Source organism: Lycium barbarum, chromosome 11 (genome assembly GCF_019175385.1).
Source record: "Lycium barbarum isolate Lr01 chromosome 11, ASM1917538v2, whole genome shotgun sequence".
Lineage (NCBI taxonomy): Eukaryota > Viridiplantae > Streptophyta > Magnoliopsida > Solanales > Solanaceae > Lycium > Lycium barbarum.
The window spans coordinates 111101191-111121926 of record NC_083347.1 but is presented as its reverse complement, the minus strand read 5'-3'; the positions used below and the strand labels follow the sequence as shown (position 1 = coordinate 111121926).

The window sequence follows — 20736 nt, the reverse complement described above, 5'->3', positions numbered from 1 at the left end:
AGGAAAAAGAAAAAAAAAAAAAAAAAGGAGTACTATAGTGCTACAAAATATTAACTAAAGAGGGAAAATGGAAAGAAAAAGAAAAAAGAAATTGAAAAAGGTGAGAAAAAAAATGAGAGTATGCATATATTAGATATAATTAGTCAAAGACATAATTATTTTAAAAAAATATCATTATTGTCATTTTAAGAAAAGAATGGACTAATTGACTAAGAAATGTTTATCAATTTTTACATAACAAGATTTGCGTATTTATTGGACTTATAATTATGGTGCTTGAAGTACTGAGAGTAAACTCGTGAATATCATCATCTTCTCCTTTTTTTTATTTTTTTTGATAAGGAAAAACTAAGATAAAAGGAGAAACACTCATGGATATCATCTAAAATATTTATATTTTAAATTTAATCAAATTTACACAATTAATTTTTGATATTTATAGAAGATTTAGTTTATCTTTTCTCTCTGCTATTTACAAAATCTTTTCTCTAACTCAAGATTTTTGTAAGAAGGTCATTTCGTGGATTTACTATTATTTCTATTGATAGATCTTTTGAGCAATTTAATATTATTTTATTGATATATTAAAGTATCTCATTCTCTTGTTTGACCATTCACGTTTGTGGCCATTAAGGCTGAAAATAGGCTCTTCAATTCTTACGTTTTCTTAGTGCCATAATATTGCCATTTACACTTTCAGTTATAGTGGTAATAGTAAGCAGTAATGGTCCCTCCCTGTTAGTCTTTCATTTCCTCACACGTCTGACTATGCCATTATTTTTCTTCTAACTTATCTTCCCATTATCACATTTAGTACTCCATATTCACACCACTTTATTATCCCTTTAATCCATTCTTTTCATCCAATTAATTCAAGGATGAATTTTTCAACTATAAATAGTTTGTCATCCTTACTTTGTGGATATAGAGAAAAAAATAGAGTGTATAAAAGGTGAGTTAAAAAAGAGAGTTTTTTCTAGTTGAAGGAAGGTGTTCTTTTTTGTGGAACTTTGGACTCAACATCTTATCCAGAGTTTGTTGAGTTATACGACGTGATCGGACTATTGTATCCTGGAGGGGACAAGTCAGAAAGATTACTGTTGGATCGGCAGATTTGCTGCAGTGGGCTTGAATCTCCTTAAAGGGAGCGAGATATCCGCGCCTTAGCCAAAGATATTTTTATTTCTTCATTTTGTTTTTCAATTGTAATTGTATTTCATTGTATTATCACCGACAATTTTAAGGAGAATTCAATGGCTACAATTGAAAAATCTGCGGATGTCAAAGTGGGAGATCTTAACAAGCCATTTCGGTTCAACGGTACTCATTTCAAGAGATGAAAGGGTAAAATACTTTTCTACTTAAGTCTTCTCAATGTTTCTTATGTGTTAACTGAGAAGAATCCAAACAAAGTAGATAACTCTTCGATGAATGATGAAGAACTTATTTCTCTTCAAGACAAAGTTGAAAAGTATGATGACGATTCTTACAAGTGTCGATATTATCTACTAAATTGTCTATCAGATAATTTTTATGATTATTATGATAGAACTTACTCTACTGCAAAGAAAAATTGAAAAACATTGCAGAGTAAATATGATACCGAGGAGGCGGGAGCGAAAAAATATGATGCTAGTAGATTTTTTAGTTGCCAAATGGCGGACAACAAATCAGTGGTAGACCAAGCTCAAGACTTTATAATGATTGTTGGAGAGCTTAGGTCCGAGGAGATCAAAATTGGAGATAACCTTATTGTTTGTGGCATAATAGATAAACTTCCACCCTTTTGGAAGAAATTTCAAAAAACTATGCTCCACAAACAAAAGGAAACCTCTCTTGAGACATTGATTATGAGAATCCGCCTGGAAGAAGAGGCAAGGGGACAAGATGCACTTTTGCAAACGGAAGAGAGCAACTTACAACCCGTCACAAACAAGGTAAATTTAATTACTTCAAATAATGCTGCTCCTAATGCTAACAAAAATACCTCTATGAAGCCTAAGAAGAAAATATTCAAGAAAAATAACGGTAGACCTCCCAAGAAAAATAATGGTGGTTATGACCAACCACAAAATGGACCATGCTTTGTCTGTGGCAAGAGTGGGCATATTGCTCGATTTTGCAAGTTTCAGAAACGTGGTCCTACACCTCAGGCGAACGTTACCGAAGAGCCACTTGTGGCGGTGATAACAGACATAAATATGGTTGAAAATGTTGATGGATGGTGGGCTAATTCTAGTGCAAACCGTCATGTCTGCTATGACAAAGATTGGTTCAAAGTGTATACTCCATTTGAGGAGCCCAAAACCATCATGCTTGGTGGTTCTCACACTACTCAAGTGCTTGAAAAGGGAGATGTCGAGTTGAGCTTTACCTCAGGAAGAGTGTTAATATTAAAAGATGTAATTTTTACTCCTTCCATGAGAAAAAAATTGATGTCTAGTTTTCTTCTTAATAAAGCAGGCTTCAAACAAATTATTGATTCTGATAAATATGTAATAGTGAAAAAAATATTTTTGTGGGAAATGGATATGCTTGTGATGGGATGCTCAAGTTGAATGTTGAGATGAATAAAGTTACTAGTTCTGTTTACATGCTTTCTTCTACTAACTTTTGGCATGCTCGTTTGTGTCATATTAATAATCGTTACGTGAGAATCATGAATAGTTTAGGATTAATCCCAATGATTAAAAAGGTTTTTGAAAAATGTGAGGCTTGTAGTAAAGCCAAAATCACAAAAAAACTTCATTTTCAAGTTGAAAGAAAAACTGTCTTGTTAGAGTTAATTCATACTGATATTTGTGAACTTGGAGGAATTTTAACTCGTGGAGGAAATAGATATTTTATTACTTTTATTGATGATTTTTCTAAGTATACATATGTTTTCATGATGAAAAATAAAAGTGATGCTTTTGAAAATTTTAAAATTTATCTCTATGAAGTTTTTTTTAAAAAAATTAATTACCACTAAGTTGTACCTAGTGATTTTATTTTATTAAAATAAATATTTACAAAGCTGATAAACAAAACAACAAAAGGGAAAGCAAAGCTACAGGCTACAGGCACTTTCCATTTTCCTAATCTAACATCGACCTTACTTATCCCTAAAAACTCTCCACCAACGTGAAACATACACGGGCAACTGGCGTTGATCCTGAGCTGTAGAGGATGAAGGATACGTCGGAGCTTTGAAAATCAGTTTGGTAGAAAAATAAAAAGAATTAGAAGTGATAGAGGTCGAGATTATGAGTCTAATGAGTTTAATTCTTTTGTTAGATCATTGCGAATAATTTATGAAACTACTCCACCTTATTCACCTGCGTCTAATGGTGTAGCGGAGAGAAAAAATAGAACTTTGGTTGAGTTAACAAATGTCATGCTTATTGAGTCTAGTGCACCTCTAAATTTTTGGGGTGAAGCTATTTTAACTGCTTGTTATGTGTTGAATCGTGTGCCTCATAAAAAGACTAAATTAACACCATTTGAGTTGTGGAAAGGTCACAAGCTAAATTTGGGATATCTAAGAGTTTGGGGTTGTCTAGCTTATGTAAGGCTAATGGATCCCAAAATAAGTAAATTGGGTAAAAAAGTTACTACTTGTGCTTTTCTTGGTTATGCTTCAAATAGTACAACCTATAGATTTTTTAGTCTTGAAGATAATATAGTAATAGAATCAGGTGATGCTATTTTTCGTGAAAATAAATTTTCATTTGATTCTAAAAATAGTGGGGGTCATAGGACTGAAGAAAATATTTTGTCACTATCTAGTTCTTCTACTTCTGTTTTGAAAAATAAAGAAAATAATGATTTCGAAATACGAAGAAGTAAAAGAGCTACAGTAGAAAAAGATTTTGATCCTGATTTTTATGTTTTTAATGTTAAAGATGACCCTATCACCCTACGAGAAGCTTTATCTCTACATGATACTATTTTTTGAAAAGAGACTGTAAATGATGAAATGGAATCACTTATTTTCAATAAAACTTGGAAGTTAGTTGAGTTACCACCGGGTTGTAAAACAATTGGGTGCAAATGGGTCCTAAGAAAAAAGTTAAAACTGGATGGTTCTGTTGATAAATACAAGGCTAGACCAGTTGCTAAAGGTTTTAAACAATTAGAAGGCCTAGAATTTTTTGATACTTTTTCTCCGGTAATTAGAATTACATCCATAAGGCTTTTAATTGCTATTGCTGCAATTTTTTATTTGCATATTCATCAAATGGATGTAAGGCTTTTAATTGCTATTGCTGCAATTTTTGATTTGCATATTCATCAAATGGATGTAAAAACTCCTTTCTTTAAATGGGGAAATAAATGAGGAAATTTATATAGAACAACCCGGAGGTTTTATTGAAGCAGGCCAAGAAAGCAAAGTGTGTAAACTTACTAAATCCCTATATGGCTTGAAACAGGCACCAAAGCAATGACATGAAAAATTTAATTCCTGCATGATTGAGAATGGTTTTAAAACTAACGAATGTGATAAGTGCATTTATCATAAGTCTTGAAATAATACATATGTTATTGTTTGCCTCTATGTTGATGATTTATTGATCTTTGGCTCTAACATGAATGTTATTGGTGAAACTAAAAATATTCTTAGAAGTCATTTTGATATGAAAGATCTTGGTGAGGCAAATTTTATTCTTGGAATAAAGATTACTAGAACATGTGATGGAATTTTCCTTGACCAGTCACATTATGTTGAGAAAATTTTGAAAAAATATAACTTTCTTGATTGCAAGCATGTTGTAACTCCTTCTGATTCAAGTGTTCACTTGTTTCCTGTTCAAAGTGAAAATGATGTGATAAATCAAAAGGAATATGCTAGCTTAATTGGAAGTTTGAGATATGTAACTGATTGCACTAGGCCTGATATTGCATATGCAGTTGGAGTACTTAGCAGGTTTACAAGCAAGCGAGATAATGAACATTGGCATGCCATAACGAGAGCTATGAAATATTTAGTGGGTACAAAAACTTATGGCTTGTTTTATAAAAAAATATTCTGCTGTGGTCGAAGGCTTTTCTGATGCAGACTGAAACATTTTATCTGGTGATTCCTGTTCTACCACTGGTTATATTTTTACGTTAACAGGTGGTGCTATTTGTTGGAAGTAAAAAAAGCAAACTATTATTGCTAACTCTACCACGGAGGCTGAAATAATTGCTTTAGCTTCAGCTAGTGAAGAAGCGAAGTGGTTAAGAGATCTATTATTTCAAATTCTTTATTTTGAGAAACCAATTCCTCCTATTTTAATTCATTGTGATTGTACCGCTGCGATTGGTAGAGTTCAGAACCGTTATTATAATGGTAAATCCAGACCTATAAGGAGAAAACATGTCACATCTTGTGATAATCTTGCAAATCCACTAACCAAGGGCTTAGCAAGAGAAAGGGTCTGGAGCACATCGAGGGGGATGGGATTGAAGACAATAAATTCATGAGTTGTATATGAGGAAACCTAACCTGGGGACTAGAGATCCTATAACCAGGTTCAATGGGAAAAACGAATCATATGATGACTTATTGAGAAAATGCACTATTTTATTTATTTCCTTCATATAGTATGAGTGCATTGTTCTGTAACAGTTTGTAAAAATTGAGTTTATAAACTCTTAATGAAATTTTGTAGCTCGTATGAGTGGGGTGTTAAGTTACAGAAGCACCCTTGACTGATTTCACCTATGTAAGTGTGGAAGTAGGCCGCTTCCTATGAGAATTGAGCTCGTTCTCAAAAGCACTCATGAAACCGGGACAACACAAGGCCGTAATGTGCTGACTGTGAAAGTTCATGTTAACACCTTGATTATTATGTGTAAGCAATAATTCTTTATTTCCCTTAAGCAGTCATAGCTCAAGTCTGAGACCACTACGACTCTAGATTAAAGATTATTGTTTTATTAAGTGGAGGTTCAATGCATAATAGTCTTCTTTCAGTTGGTAAACTCTCTTGTATAATATTAAATTGAGTGGGGGATTGATAGATCTTTTGAGCATTTTTAATATTATTTTATTGATATATTAAAGTGTCTCATTCTCTTGTTTGACCATTCACGTTTGTGGCCATTAAGGCTGAAAATAGGCTCTTCAATTCTTACGTTTTCTTGGTGCCATAATATTGCCATTTACACTTTCAGTTATAGTGGTAATAGTAGGCAATAATGGTCCCTCCCTGTTGGTCTTTCATTTCCTCACACGTCTGACTATGCCATTATTTTTCTTGTAACTTATCTTCCCATTATCACATTTAGTACTCTATATTCACACCACTTTATTATCCCTTTAATCCACTTTTTTCATTCAATTAATTCAAGGATGAATTTTTCAACTATAAATAATTTGTCATTCTTACTTTGTGGATATAGAGAAAAATATAGAGCGTATAAAAAGTGAGTTAAAAAATAGTGTTTTTTCTAGTTGAAGGAAGTTGTTCTTTTTGGTGGAGCTTTGGACTCAACATCTTGTCCAGAGTTTGTTGAATTATACGACGTGATCTGGCTGTTGTATCCTGGAGGGAACAAGTCAGAAAGATTACTGCTGGACCGGTAGATTTGCTGTAGTGGGCTTGAATCTCCTTAAAGAAAGCGAGATATCCGCGCCTCAGCCGAAAATATTTTTATTTCTTCATTTTGTTTTTCAATTATAATTGTATTTCATTGTATTATCACCGATATCTTATAACTGTGTGGAGCACGGATAAGTTTACTAGTTTTTAGTAATAGGCTCAAAGTAGTCTTTTAAGTATCACCTGAATAGTTTAAGTCATTTAAGTTTGTCAAAAGTGAACACTTTTGATCTCCTTTACATATTTATCAAACTTTAATTTATAAATCTAATTAGAATTGTGAAAATAGAAAATACTTAATGGAAACACACATCTGAAAATATAATTTATGTTATTTTTGATTTATTTCATGTCACGCCCCAAAACTCACCCTAGACGTGACCGGCATCCGACGTCATGAACAACATCGGAAGAACCTAAACGATACAATAATAACACTTGAACCCGCCAGGTTCAACATTCGCCTCCAACAGTTTATAAAATAAAGGTAAACAAATCATGCATATAAGAATTAAATCAGTGGAAGTCTTTAGTTATCTATACTTGTCAAACATAACAACGTGCCCAAGAGTTAATCAATAACTCAACAACTACCCACAAATGCATACTAGGGAGCTTCTAAGATAAAGGAATAATAGTCTAACTCATCGAGACGCAGCCCGAAAAACTAATGTAATGAATAAATAAATCAATAGGGTGTCCCACGAACGAATGTGTGGGCTCACCATATTAGCCGCAACAACAAGTCCTTCCTAAACGCTTGGAGTATCAAGAACCTGCTCTTCTCTGTTACCTAACATACCATCAAAAACAACAATGGTATGCCTGAGTACTTCATACTCAGTGAGTGCCTCGGGAACAATAAGTAATACGAAAATAAAGTAAAATAATACATAAAGAAATCAGTCTTGAAAGTCATGTGAAACCAATGTAAGAGCAGTTATTCAGTTTGTGTATCTCAATAAGAATTATTAAAACCGATTATAAGGCCTCTTGTCAAGGTACAACTTCAAATATGCCTTTCAATTGATCATAATTAGCGACAACAAATCCATGAGAAAAATAAGAATATCACACATGCCAATACAGGCCCAAGAATCAAGAACATCGAAAGGGTGACCGTAGAGGTTCCCTTGTCACAGCGCACCACACCGGAATATGGAATTCTCGGTGGCTATCCTTCCTCCCGAATAGATAGGCATTAACCGCACTCCGGGTAGCGAACCCGGTAGTGGCCACTCTTCCTCCCGAATGGATAGGCAATTACCACAGGATCTATAGTGGCTACCCTTCCTCCCAAGTAGCTAGGCCAAACACAACAACAAAGTTCATAGCATAGAAGCTGATTCACAATTTGTCTCAAGGTATGTCACACCATCAATCAACATTAAGGTTCATTATGCCATATCGTAAAGATTTAAGTCATTTCAATCAATGTTTTAAAAACGTATAACTTCTTTACAAAAGATTTCCATGTCCCAATTCATCAATAAGAATGTCATTACCAACTCTTAACCATCATTATTAAGCATCTTTCATAGAGGAAAACATTCATAATATCTTATACATATATAGGGTTTGTTACAATCTAGATTTAATGTGGGTTTATCCCTCACACACATTAACCACTATTTAGACATGAATTAGATTTCAAGAAACATGAAAATATTACTTTTCCTTTCATTCATTAAATAATCTTGAATAAAATTTATACTTCCAACAATAGGTTCAAAAGTGATTCTTATTCAAAATAAGTTTTCAAAAGAGAGACATACAAATCATCTTTATAGTCAAAATGATTTTTTAAAAGAGGCATATCTTAATACGTTAAACAAAGTTTAACAATTCACTTTCCTAATGAAGAGCACCAAAACCCTAGCTTGAATCACTTTCGGAAGAATTATGCTGCAAACCCTAGGTTTTAGTCACAAGAATCATGTTAAGAATCATGGGTTTGATGTTAGAATAAATTAGTAATGTTAAGGGTGTTCTTACCTTTGATTTGAAGAATTGGAGGGATGATTTTCGTCTTTAAGGTTTGGAAGGATGAAAAAAAATGGGAACAAAATAAGACCATACCCATTTTAAACCCAATTTTTTGCCAGAAACGGTAAAAGTAAGGCCACAAAGTACGTCCCGTACTTTGAAGTACGTCCCGTACTTGTAGCCCGTACTTAGGCTGCAGAAACTAGTGAGGAACGGAAGAAGTACGTCCTAAAAGGATGTCCCGTACTTTCTGGGCGTACTTTGGGCTAAATCTCCAACTTTTGTGCCCTTCAGTAAAACAGACATAACGTTTTGTACATAACTTTTCTTGAGCTGGGCGACTTACCATTGGAAAGATATTTCAAAGATCTACAACTTTCATCAAGGAAGTTTTTCTAAATTCGCAACACATTTTCATGAAAATCGCCAAGAAAGCAGACCTACCAAAACTTAGGCGAATTTTAGAGCCCTTAAGAACTTCAATTGTTGGTTTGACTTCAAAACTACCATCTTCCACCCGAATTCATCAAGACTGGATTCATATAGATATAATATCATCTTAACACTAGATTTTTACATATTCACACCTAGTTCAAGTTTACGGGGTGTTGCATTTCAAGAGTATGATTCAACTTTTGACTTGCAATTTCTATTATTTTGATTTGGCTTTTAATTTTTGTGTTTAGTGTAATCTTCTATGTTGCGATTTTTGTGATTTTAACGAAAATTTATAGAGTGTATGTTTTTTTTTTTTTTTTTTTTTTTGTAACAATTCCAGTTAATTTAGCAACAAAATTTGGTAAATATCCATTGGAGATCAAAAGTGTTCCTTTTGGTAAACTTAAAGGACAAAAAATGCTCATCTTTGTAAATAACTACTGCCCCAAAAAGATTGTCTTACTTTCATTTTTAGTCTGTCCCAAAAAGATTGACATTTTTCTATATTTAGAAACAATTTAACTTTACGAGATGATTTACTGCCACCCAAATATCCAAGGCTTGTTTGGACCAAACATTTCAAAAGTCTTTCTTTATTTCTTAAACTTTATGCCAAGTCAAACTAAGATAATATTTTTGAGACGAAAGGAGTATTTTCTTTTTAAAAAAAAAATTATACGATGTATGTTATTTTTAATACATCAAACCAAATAGTGAATAGGAAATAATCTCAGGATAACTAATGTCAGCATCATTAATACCAGCATGATTAATACACTATATTCAAAATTATTCTTATACATCCTACCAAACAACCCCTATTTAAAAAATTAAAATGCTCTTTTTTAATAAACTTAAAGACCCAAAATTGTTCAGGTGGATACTTAAAGAGACCATTTTAAAACCTGCTACTATTAAAAATAGAGAAAAGACATCATTTGACCCCTGAACTTAGCACGAAAACTTAGTTTAGCAACTAAACTTAAGTTGTATTTATTTACCCCCCTTAACAACTTTCAAGTTAATTAAATACCCCGACATGGCAAGAAAGTGTGATGACTTTCTCAAAAGCGCGTGGAAGGGGGAAAAACACTAAAAATGATTCTAGTTGTACATATGTCCTCTTCTAATTGGATGACAATTTATTATACTTAATTATACTTTTTTAATATTTTATTTTTCCTTTTTTATTCCTTTCTCTTTCTTCTTCTTTCTCTTTTCTCTTTCTTATCCTCCACCACCACTACCATAACTTCCCCATCGGAATTTCACCGGAAAACATCTTGTTTGACAAATCAACCCAACTGAAAAATTCCATATTTGTCATCTTCATCTTCCTCCTTATCCTTTTCATTCAAACCTCACTCAGCACCTTATTCCTTTATCACAAATTCTATACCCTTCTTCCTTACCCACAAATTCCAACCCAGGTATCATCACTACCGCCACCGCCACCGGAGCTGCGGTCAAACGCTATCCAAGTTCTTCACTCCATCCCCGTCTTCTTTCTTCGCTCCATCCCTCTTCTTTCTTCATTCGTCGATTAGATTTATGGTGTAATTTAGTTTACAGTTTAATTTATTTATGCCCATCAATTTGTCTATCTAATTTTATCTTAGAGAACCCATAATTTGATGCCTCAGCCATTTCAAGTTGAAATATTGAATGTCAGTCCCATCTAGCATAATTCCACCCGAATCGAAATCATAATATCGTTGTAAGAGTGAGATCACTGTATACTTTTTGTAGCCACTTTCTCCGACTAAAGCAATTGTATAAATGTAGTAAATAAATGTAAATGTTGATATTTCAAATGTACACAATATCACAAGAAATAGGAAGAAACTTTGTTTATATCCAGTTAGTGTTGATTGGCATTCACTCTTACAGTTTAATTTATTTATGCCCAGAAATTGCACGAACTACCCTACAAATGGAGCCCAGTTGGGTAGTTTTCTTCATTGTTTAAAAACAATGAAGAAATTGCACGAACTGCCCTTGAAATGGAATTCAAATGGACTGGTGTATGGCCCGGGAGGGGGGAGGGGGTTGAAGAATCAGAAAGGTTGGTGGGTGGGGGCAGGTGGGTGGGAGTTAATGTTGGAAAAAATGTGATTTAGGAATTTTAATAATTGATTAGGAATTAATTAATGTGGAAATATGATTAATAAAAGAAAATCTTTGACAAAGATGGGATTTTTCAGTTGGGTTGATTTAAGGATATGGTGGTTATGGTGGTGGAGGAGGTCATGGTGGCGGTGGCGACGTTGGTGATTGCTACAAGTGTGGTGAGAATGAGGAGAAAGAAGAAGAAAGAGAAAAGGGAAAGAATGAAGAAAAAAGAGAAAAATTAAATAAATAAAAATATATATATATTTTTTAATAACATGGACCAATTATCAGGCGAGTGGTGAACACCATTCAGATTTGAACTGATCCAGGCCACGTAAGGGGGTATTTAATTAACTTGAAAATTGTTAAGGGAGATAAATAAATATAACTTAAGTTTAGTTGCTAAATTAAATTTTCATGTCAAGTTCAGTAATCAAATGATATCTTTTCTCTTGAAAATAAGAGACCATTTTTCATCTTTACATACAGTAACCGACTTTGGACAGAGTGTTACGTGGAGTGTCACTAGCGGACAACTTTTATGACTAACAAAAAGCCCCGCTGTTTTGACGGGACAATACTTAACGGAAACTCTTTTTTTTTTTTTTTTAATTTAATATAGACCAAGGGTGCTCCTTTTGGCAAACTTAATGAGCAAACTTTTGACAGACAAAATATTCATTTTGAACCTACTAAACTACTAAAGGTTAGTGACAATTTTCATCTTTACTTACAACTTACAAGTAGTACTTATTTTGCATAGAGTGTTACGTGTAGTGTGACTAGAGGACAACTTTTTGATAAACAAAATGCGCCGCTGTTTTGAAGGCAAGCGAGACACAGGAGTCCGTGTGCGCCAATTGGATTAGAAAATGACAAAAAAATAGTCCTTTGTTTTTGTTAGTCAATTTAAAATAGTCTCTTAAATATTAACTAAGCCGTTTTAATCCCTTAAATTTATTAAAAGACATTCTATATCCCCTATCAAATATTTTTCAAATTTTGTTTATTAAATTTAACCGACACTATAGAAAGTAATCAACCAGAGACGCTAGAAATTTTCATCAAAATTCACAAAATCACAACACAAAAATTATATATTATACATAAAATAGATCAAAAAAAAAAATAGAAATTGCGAATTCAAAAAATTGTATCAGACTTTTGAAATAAACAAAAAAATAACATATACTTCTCAATGTGAGTTTTCATTAAATATTTTCTATTTTCATCGTTGCAGTTAAATTTAACAATCAAAACTTAGTAAATAATCTGATGAAGATAAAACGTGCTCATTTTTAACAAAACCTAAAGGACCAAAACTGCTCATAGAGTTATACTTCAGGAGCTATTTCGAATCCAATATCAAAGATTAGGCACCAATTATTGTCAGTTTCTTCAGTTGGACCATGGAGCATATTCTATATAGAGAACTGTGGTACCATTACAAGGAGAATTTAATACTCTCGCCGTCCCAATTTAATAATTTTACTTTCTTTTTGGTAAATATGTAATAATATCTCTTTCTATAATTCAAATATACTATTCTCTTTGTCTTAATTTATGAGACACATTTTCTTTTTTAGTATATTACAAAAAAAGTATTTTTTATATTTAGAAATAATCTAATTTTATGAAATGATTTAAAGTAGTATAAATTTCTAATGCTTATTTTGGATTATAAATTTTAAAAGCTTTCTTTTCTTTCTTAAATTCCGTATCAGATCAAATGATACGACATAAATTGTGACGTAGGGAGCACATGACAAGTTTATATCTGTAACATTCAAAGAATATTTAGTATATTATACATATTTAAGTCTTTCTTTATTTTTTAAATTTCGTGTCTAAATAAATTATGACATTTAAATTCGGGGAGAGTATATAAAGTAGTGTTTGCTGGCTGTATCATAGAAAGAGAATATAGTATAGAGAGCAAAAAAAGAAAGTAGAGATGACATTAGGACTGATAAATGCAAATCCAGTGGTTCACGCAAAAAAGGAAAGAATCGCTCGCACTGATGATCCTCACCCCGTTGATCCTCTCGATATTTATGATATCCTTTTCTTCTCTAGACAATTTAAAAAAAAAATACTTTTTGCATTTTTACCTTTTTTTTTTGAATGTTTCAGCTAAATCGGAGTTCCAATAGTTGCAATTTCAAAACTACGTTGACTTAACTGAAAATTAATTAAGAATAGGGGGAAACTTAGCTATTTCATTTATTATGTTAATTGTTTTTTTTTTTTTTGATTTGATTTGATGAAATTTGGAAGTCTTACTTTTTGTAGTTCAAGTGTTTGTGAATTTACTATGATCTTCTCGCTTTTCTTCTCTCTCTATTTTTTCTTTAAAAAAAAAAAAAAACTTTTTGCCTTTTCTCTTTATTTTGAATGCTTGAGCTAATTCGGAGTTCATAGCTGAAATTTCAAAACTACGTTGATCGACTTAGCTAAAAATTTCTACTGGAGAAATTGAGTAAGAAAAAGAATTTTCTGCTGCTATTTTATTTATTGTGTTGGTTTTTTGTTTTAAATTACGATATTTTGTAGTTCAAATGTTTGTGAATTTGCTATTATCCTATCGAAGTTTATGCTAATCCATGATTTGAAAGTTGATACAAATTATATGTTCAGTTGTGAGTCTTGTGACCTTCCATGTCTTTATTAGCTTGATTATTTATCTAAAAACATATTGCTTGTTTATTCTTTCATTTCCAAATAAGGGAGGAAAAGGAAGAAACATGACATAGAGCCTGTTTACCCAACTTATTTTTTTTACAGCTTATAAGCTATTTTAGATAAGCTAAGTCAAACGGGCCCAATTATTTTTTTGAGCTTATTTTAAGCACAAAATGACTTTAAACTGGCCAGTCAAACACTCAAAAAAATTAAAAACAGCTTATAAGCAACTTATAAGCCAATCCAAACGGGCTCATATTTTAGTTTGAAAATTTCTACCGGAGTAGAAAATGGAAGGCTGTTTCATTTTTCTAAAGTTTTTTTTTTTTTTTTTGATTGAGTGAATTTAGAGTTCAATTTTTTGTAATTCAATTGTTTGTTGAGTTTAATGTGACTAAAGTTGATGTATATCCTTGATCTTGAAAGTTGATACATATTGTGAGGGATATAAGAGATCCTGAGCATCCATATTCTTTAGAGCAGCTCAGTGTACTCTCCGAGGAGTCCATAACTGTCGATGAGAAGCTCGGACGCATTCTGTATGTTCACTTGTTACTTTCCATGCTTGTCTATTATTTATATGTACTTTTTGTTTATAAGATTTTTCCATGTCTGGGGCGTTATATATCAGAAAGCGATTACAAGACGAGGACTTGGCCTTACCTCTCTATAACAACGTTGTTGGTTTAGAAATTTTTTGGCTGCTATAGCGGATGATTGTTATACACCTATAACATTTAGATATTACAAAGAGGTTTAATGTCAAATTCTAAACTTAATCACACTTTATTTAAAGAAGGGAAGTCTTTTAACGATGGAAATATATATATTCATATTACATTCTTTGTCATAAATATTGTATTAAACACTACTAAAAAATTGCCAAAACCGACGGACTATGGGTCATCGGTTTTTATAAATAAAATAAAAAACCGAAGGAGTCGTTGGTTTATTTTAGAAAATAATATAAAAAATAATTATATTTTTTGCGCATTTTTGCGCGAAAAATAACCGACGCAGTCCGTCAGTTTTCTTAAAAAAAAGAAAAGATTTAAAAAAATTATCCAAAAACCGACGGAATGCGTCGGTTTTTCCCCTTTTTTTTGTAGTGTAAAGTATCAAAATATTTGGTCAAAATCTCTAAACCTATTATTGGTAATCATAGAGATTCTATTTCTATAAAGATGGTTAAGAAGATAGCTGTTATATGGGGAGTAATTTTACAAAGAATGTATTGTTATAATGATGGTTGTTGCCGTTATAGGCAAAAGTTGTTATAGAGAGGTAAAATATAACACAAAATATCGGTTCCGGAAAAACTTGGCTATTATATTAGAGTGAGGTAATGTTACATAAGGGTGCTGTTACTGTATTGTCCTTCATCAAAAAGAGGGAAGGGGAAACTAACATAGACATTCCAACCCTCGCAAAAGACTACCTAGATAGCTAATTAACAGAAAAGTTTGCCTTGTCATATTTGAGCCTTATAGAAGGCATTTGGCTCATGTCCAGTTGGAATGGACCATTAGCCCCCACAGGAAGTTGCTGATAGGAGTCATAGAAGGACTCATTCTGACTGTTCTGTTTAAGGCTAATTTAGCAAGCTGGTCTGCAACCTTATTGGCCTCCCTAAAACAGTGTTCTACCTTGACGTTAGCATGTTTCTTCAGTTGCTGAATCTCCTCAATGATACTGTTAAGCTTGTGGCTATAGCATTTGTTGTCATTGATCATTTGGACAAGAGATAGAGAATCCACCTCAAGAGTAAAGTTCCTGAAGTTCAAGAATATGCACCTGCTCGAACCATGGTTTGCTGCTAAAGCCTCAACCTCTAGGTTGCTGTCAAATTGTATTGGAGAAGAGAAGGTCATAACAAGTTCTCCCTTGTCATCTCTCATCACCCCTCCTATACCAGCCTTCACATCAGAAGAGATAAAGCTCCCATCTGTGTTAAGCTTCAAAAAACCCAACTTGGGATAGTTCCAGCATAAAATTGTTCTCTTGGGATATATACAATTGGAGATTGTTGCACATAATAAAACAGCCGATTTTTGAACAATTTTATGCTGCAACTATCTCCTTTTTTTTTTTTTTTTTTTTTTGATTTAAATGTGCAAGGATTTGTTAATTATTCCTGTGAGTTTACCTGGTTCACTAATTTTTTACCTGGTTCACTAATTTGAGTAGACAATATCTAAGATCCCTATGCAATTTCCTAGAAGCTTTGCTATAAGTATACGTTTTCAATGTTAAACAAATGTTGTCAATCAAGAAAAAATAGTACAGAAGAACCCCAAAAAACAAGAGCAAAGACAGCTTTTAACTTTGTAAAATTGGATGCTCGCTTGAAAAGCTGTTCTTTCCCTTCTACAGAAAAATATCCCGTAATTGACAGACACAACGGAGTGGTCTGCCATGATAATTTGTCATCTTATACCTGTGAAAGCATCACTCCGTTGAGTTTCATATATGTTATGAACCAGCTCTATATCTGTGCATGTTGAATAGGTGCTACAAACGTTAATAAATTACTACAAATAACAGGTCACACATGACTCCTATCTCATATATTTACTACTTACTTTTGATTGTTTGCAGGATAACTTTCACCCCAACCATCCAGCACTGTAGCATGGCAACTGTCATTGGCCTCTGTTTGAGAGAGAAGTTGAAGAATTTCTTCCCTCCACATTTTAAGGTGGTATTCCGTATCTCTGACTTTGATTGGAATGAAACTTGTGCTCTTTTTTTATTTTTTATTTTTTTATTTCCTGTTCATAGGTAGTTGATATTACTTGATTAATCTGAGTAAAGAATATCTAGACCTTCTCGAAACATTGCATGTACTTAGCAGAAAACTCCTTAATTAACGAGTAAAGAAGTGTATGGATTAACATGGGCAAGGTAAAATGGTCTATACGTATCTAGGGAAGATCAAACTGTTATTTAGTTCTATTTTTAGCATTATAAACTACTGTTATAGTGCTAGCATTTTCTTAGGTCAACTAGCAGACCTGATAAGTTGTAACTGTACGTGGAAGCCAAAAATTTATCATGGTTTCCTTCTGAGAAGTTTTAAGTGTTTCTTCTTTTTTAGTTCATCATTCGCCATGCTTTTATTTGGGAGAATTTGTTAATCAGTTATAAGTTACTTTCTGATTATGGATGTTAAGTTTTTTTTTTCTTTTTCCGTGAACTAGACTATGTTTTGACAAAAGTTGACATACTATCAGTTATCTCTAGTTGTAGTTTCTTCATAGTTTTGAAATGCTGCTATACTAGGTAATGAGTTTATGGTTTAAGTGCTGACGGAAATTTAATATGTTAGGAAGACAGCCACTTCTTACAGGCTTACCATCTGTTATATATATTTGCTATACCGAGATTTCAAAGTTTGAGCAGAGTGACTTAGTATCTTCTGTTGTGGAAGTGACGGAAGGGGTCAGTCCATGCCAAAATCTTTTGTAGAAGATAAAATGATTATATTGATTGAAGAAGCTTATGTAGTGCAAAGTAAGAAAAAGGATATGGGATAGGTAAAATAGAAATAAGAAAGGTCAAAAGGAGAAAAAGTTAAGAGCGGAGACAGAGGAGAGAAGAGAAAGAAAGAGAGTTGTAGCAAAGAAGATCAAGTCATAATCTGTTCATCATCAGTTTTTTTCTGAACCAAACGAAGTACATGAGGATATCATTTAAAGTACACAATGGTGTATTTCTAGGATGAACAGCATGCAAAATTTAGAACACTTTGTTGTCTCCAATGAAAAATATTAAACTATCTCTGACTAACGTATAAGACCTTACCTTTAACTGAAGGATGATGATAAATAAATCAAAGATAATGACACAACATATTGGTAATGATATCATTTGTATCTACTTTCTCTTGAAGCATCTCTTGGCACCTATAAAAGCCCCCACTTGTAATGTTATTTTCTAAGTGAGTTTTTCTAACGATAAAATTGTGCTTTCTTTTTCTCCCCCTTCCATCGTCTTTATGCCTAATGATATTGTGGGGTCAAGGGCTTACCTCATATTACAAGTATCACCCAAATTGGTGTCAAAAAGAGTGCTACTTTAGTGGAACCTTCGTGGGACCTCAAAGAGTTACCTTCTCCCGTAATCGGGACTCATCCCTAACTAAAAGATGAGATTGTTTCTAGATACAACAACAACATGCCCAGTGTGATCCCATAAGTGGGGGTGGGGGTTTGGGAAGGGTGGGGTGTACACAGACCTTACCCCTACCTTGCGTGAGGTAGAGATAATAGACAGGATTTTATCTTTAACTTAAAAAATATATTCAATAAAACAAAGGATAATGATATACCATTTTGATAATGATTACTTTTATAATCTACATCAAAAGCTCCCCCTCAAACTATGCTCCTTGTATTCAATGAGTCCCTGGAAGGCCATTAAGATTATTTTATCTAAAATTTGACTCCTACCACAAGGTGCAATGTTGAAGTGATTCAGATCTCCACAAATTTTATATTTGATTTCCTCTAAAGTGCTCATTTTTTTGTGGTGTTGCAGGTAGATATAAAAGTTGCTCCTGGATCTCATGCGGATGAAGAGTCAGGTAGAGTTAATTCTAGAGTACCTAATTATTTTCTTGCAGATTTTCCATTTCTAATTTTGTTGGTATAGGAAATGAAACTTTTAATTGCTGCACAGATACAAGTCTTGGCAAAATTGGACTGTGATTAGCTTCACTGATTCATTAAACATGAACGCTTCCAATTTATATTACGATCTTATAATGCAAAATGCATTCTAGAATTAGTTTATTCTTCACCCAAAGAAATCATATAAACTCTGTGCAGTGGTCTATGGCATGCTGATTCTGGGAGAACAGAGAGGATGTTGGAGTATCAGAAGCAGTATTTCTGTTTCCTGATGTATGCCGATGTAGCACTGAATAGGAACTCCTCTCTGGGCTTGAGAACTTCTAGAATTGATTCAGCTTCTTAAGTAAGACATTTCAATCTTAAACATTTTATAATATCATTCTTTTGCAGTTAATAAGCAGCTGAATGATAAAGAACGGGTTGCTGCTGCCATGGAGAACCCAAATCTTCGCCAGCTTGTTGACGAGTGTCTCTATTCGAGTGAGCTTTAATGGAACACACCTTTCATTTCCTAACCAATTGTATATAGTAGGTCTACTTTTCTTTAACAAATGCCATCTGGGCTTGGATTTGTTCTACGAGATTCGAACACATTGCAGCAAAGAGTAGTGATCAATCCGTTTGATTGTGCTGATTAACATGAAGTGCTTTATCAGTGCACTGTGAAGTATGTCTACTTGCAATATTCCTTGAGGCTGACAAAAGTATGTCTAGCGTTGCTCAAGGAATATTTCGGTCTTTTAAATGTAAGCTGCCATTAAAGTTTGTAAAATTTACTTAATGACAATGGTGCCTGTTCTTTGTGTGGGCAAAATTTGTAGAATATGATAACGCCGCGGCAGTTGATTAAGATATATACAATATTAGTTTAAGAAAAAAGTTCTGCAGTTGTCACATTTGCAATTAGTCTCCCCTCTCCAGTATTGAACTTCTCCAGGAAAACTTTCAAGTATTGCTTTCTTTTAGCAAGTCTTCTGACTTGTGCTATCTTGTCACCTGATGCTTATTTTCTCATGGTACCACGTTCATATCACAAAAAGTATATCATTCTGGATGTTACCAGATATTGATCTCTTAGCGATTCATAGGTATCTAGTTATCCAGTTACAGAAGCGACCCCACCGATGTATTAGAAATGATACCTAGGGGGGTTGAAATAGACAAGATTCAGCTCAGATTCAAAGAAATAGAATCCGATATTCTCTCATTTCTTTGTCTTTTCTTTCATATTCGATTTCTCCATTCCTTCCTATATGTCTTTCTAGAACCCGTCTAAGTAATGTGCGGAGTCGAAGAACACCGTGCATTGATGGGTGCTGAGGCCCCATATTGACTATCATGAGGTCTTTTCTTGTAGTTGGTGCAGTCATAAGTTTTTTACGATTGGAAGTTGGAAACTGATATTCGAAAGAAACGATTGCTTAATTACAGTATTGATTTTGGAATTTGTATATTTTGTGGTAATTGCGTTGAGTATTGCCCAACAAATTGTTTTGACACAGGTAATAAATAAGAGAATACTAAAGATCCGAGCCTTAGAATTTCTCAATTCTAATACAAGGTACTTATTAGATCGAATAAGCTCATTCGTATTCCTAGCAACTATAGTTTTCTTTTTTTAATCTTCTAATTGTGTCATCGCCCTAGGGCTTTGGTCTCGTGATAGAAGCTCAACGTGTGATTTGTGTATTAATTAGACGCATGTCATGAGTTTGAACCCTACTCTAAACAAGAATATGGTATTTAGGTTGAAAAGGATAGGGTTTAGAACCGCCATTTGCCCTTTAGGATTTCTCGATCATATAAAAGAATTATAAACTGGGTCATGTCATCTCACCTTCAAGATAGGGGACAATAATTGAGGACCTTCGAAGCTAGAAAGAAAAACTGAAAACGTTTAGAACTAGATCATGGGATGGGTTGTGTGGTATTTTTAAAATTTTTTTTGCACTGTCATCATTTGATTACATAAGACTCAAAACCTGAATGTAAAAAAGAATTAACAACATTTTGATAATTTCTAATCCAGATTTCTAAATAGGATAAACCGAATCTTATCCTGATATGAAATTTCCAAATAGATAATTAAGATCAAGATGTTCCATTTCGACCAATTGAATATCCAGTAAGGGTTACAATAAAGGAGTTAAGCCTGGTGCACAAAACATCCGGCGTTAGCAGGATTTGAGGAAAGACCGCACCTCAAGATATGTGATATACCCTAATGCAAACATTAGTTGCTGCTTCCACCGCTCGAATCGTGACCTATAGATCACATGGAGACAACTTTATGTTTGGTCCAGGACTCCCCTTTT

The 20736-nt window shown here is 33.4% G+C and overlaps 1 protein-coding gene across 2 annotated transcripts; it reads left to right on the top strand.

The window, feature by feature from the left end:
* The first annotated feature begins 12992 nt into the window (after positions 1 to 12992).
* On the top strand, positions 12993 to 19244 carry LOC132616600 (protein AE7-like 1). 2 transcript variants are annotated; one of them, XM_060331134.1, is made up of 6 exons: positions 12993 to 13166; positions 14225 to 14326; positions 16386 to 16485; positions 18327 to 18372; positions 18617 to 18691; positions 18812 to 19244. In XM_060331134.1, the coding sequence occupies exons 1-5, from the start codon at positions 13060 to 13062 to the stop codon at positions 18688 to 18690; spliced, it is 429 nt and encodes a 142-aa protein (XP_060187117.1). In that variant the 5' UTR covers positions 12993 to 13059; the 3' UTR covers position 18691; positions 18812 to 19244. The 2 variants fall into 2 exon arrangements, with proteins under 2 accessions (XP_060187117.1, XP_060187116.1); XM_060331133.1 differs by lacking the exon at positions 18617 to 18691 and having other exon boundaries at positions 13004 to 13166.
* Positions 19245 to 20736: the final 1492 nt, after the last annotated feature.

Excerpts from the sequence above, each read along its gene's own strand:
- LOC132616600 (XM_060331133.1), top strand. The coding sequence starts at position 13,060 with ATGACATTAGGACTGATAAATGCAAATCCAGTGGTTCACGCAAAAAAG. Across the intron at positions 16,486-18,326 it reads TCTTCCCTCCACATTTTAAG|GTAGATATAAAAGTTGCTCC; the intron begins GTGGTATTCCGT and ends GTGGTGTTGCAG. Across the intron at positions 18,373-18,811 it reads TCATGCGGATGAAGAGTCAG|TTAATAAGCAGCTGAATGAT; the intron begins GTAGAGTTAATT and ends ATTCTTTTGCAG.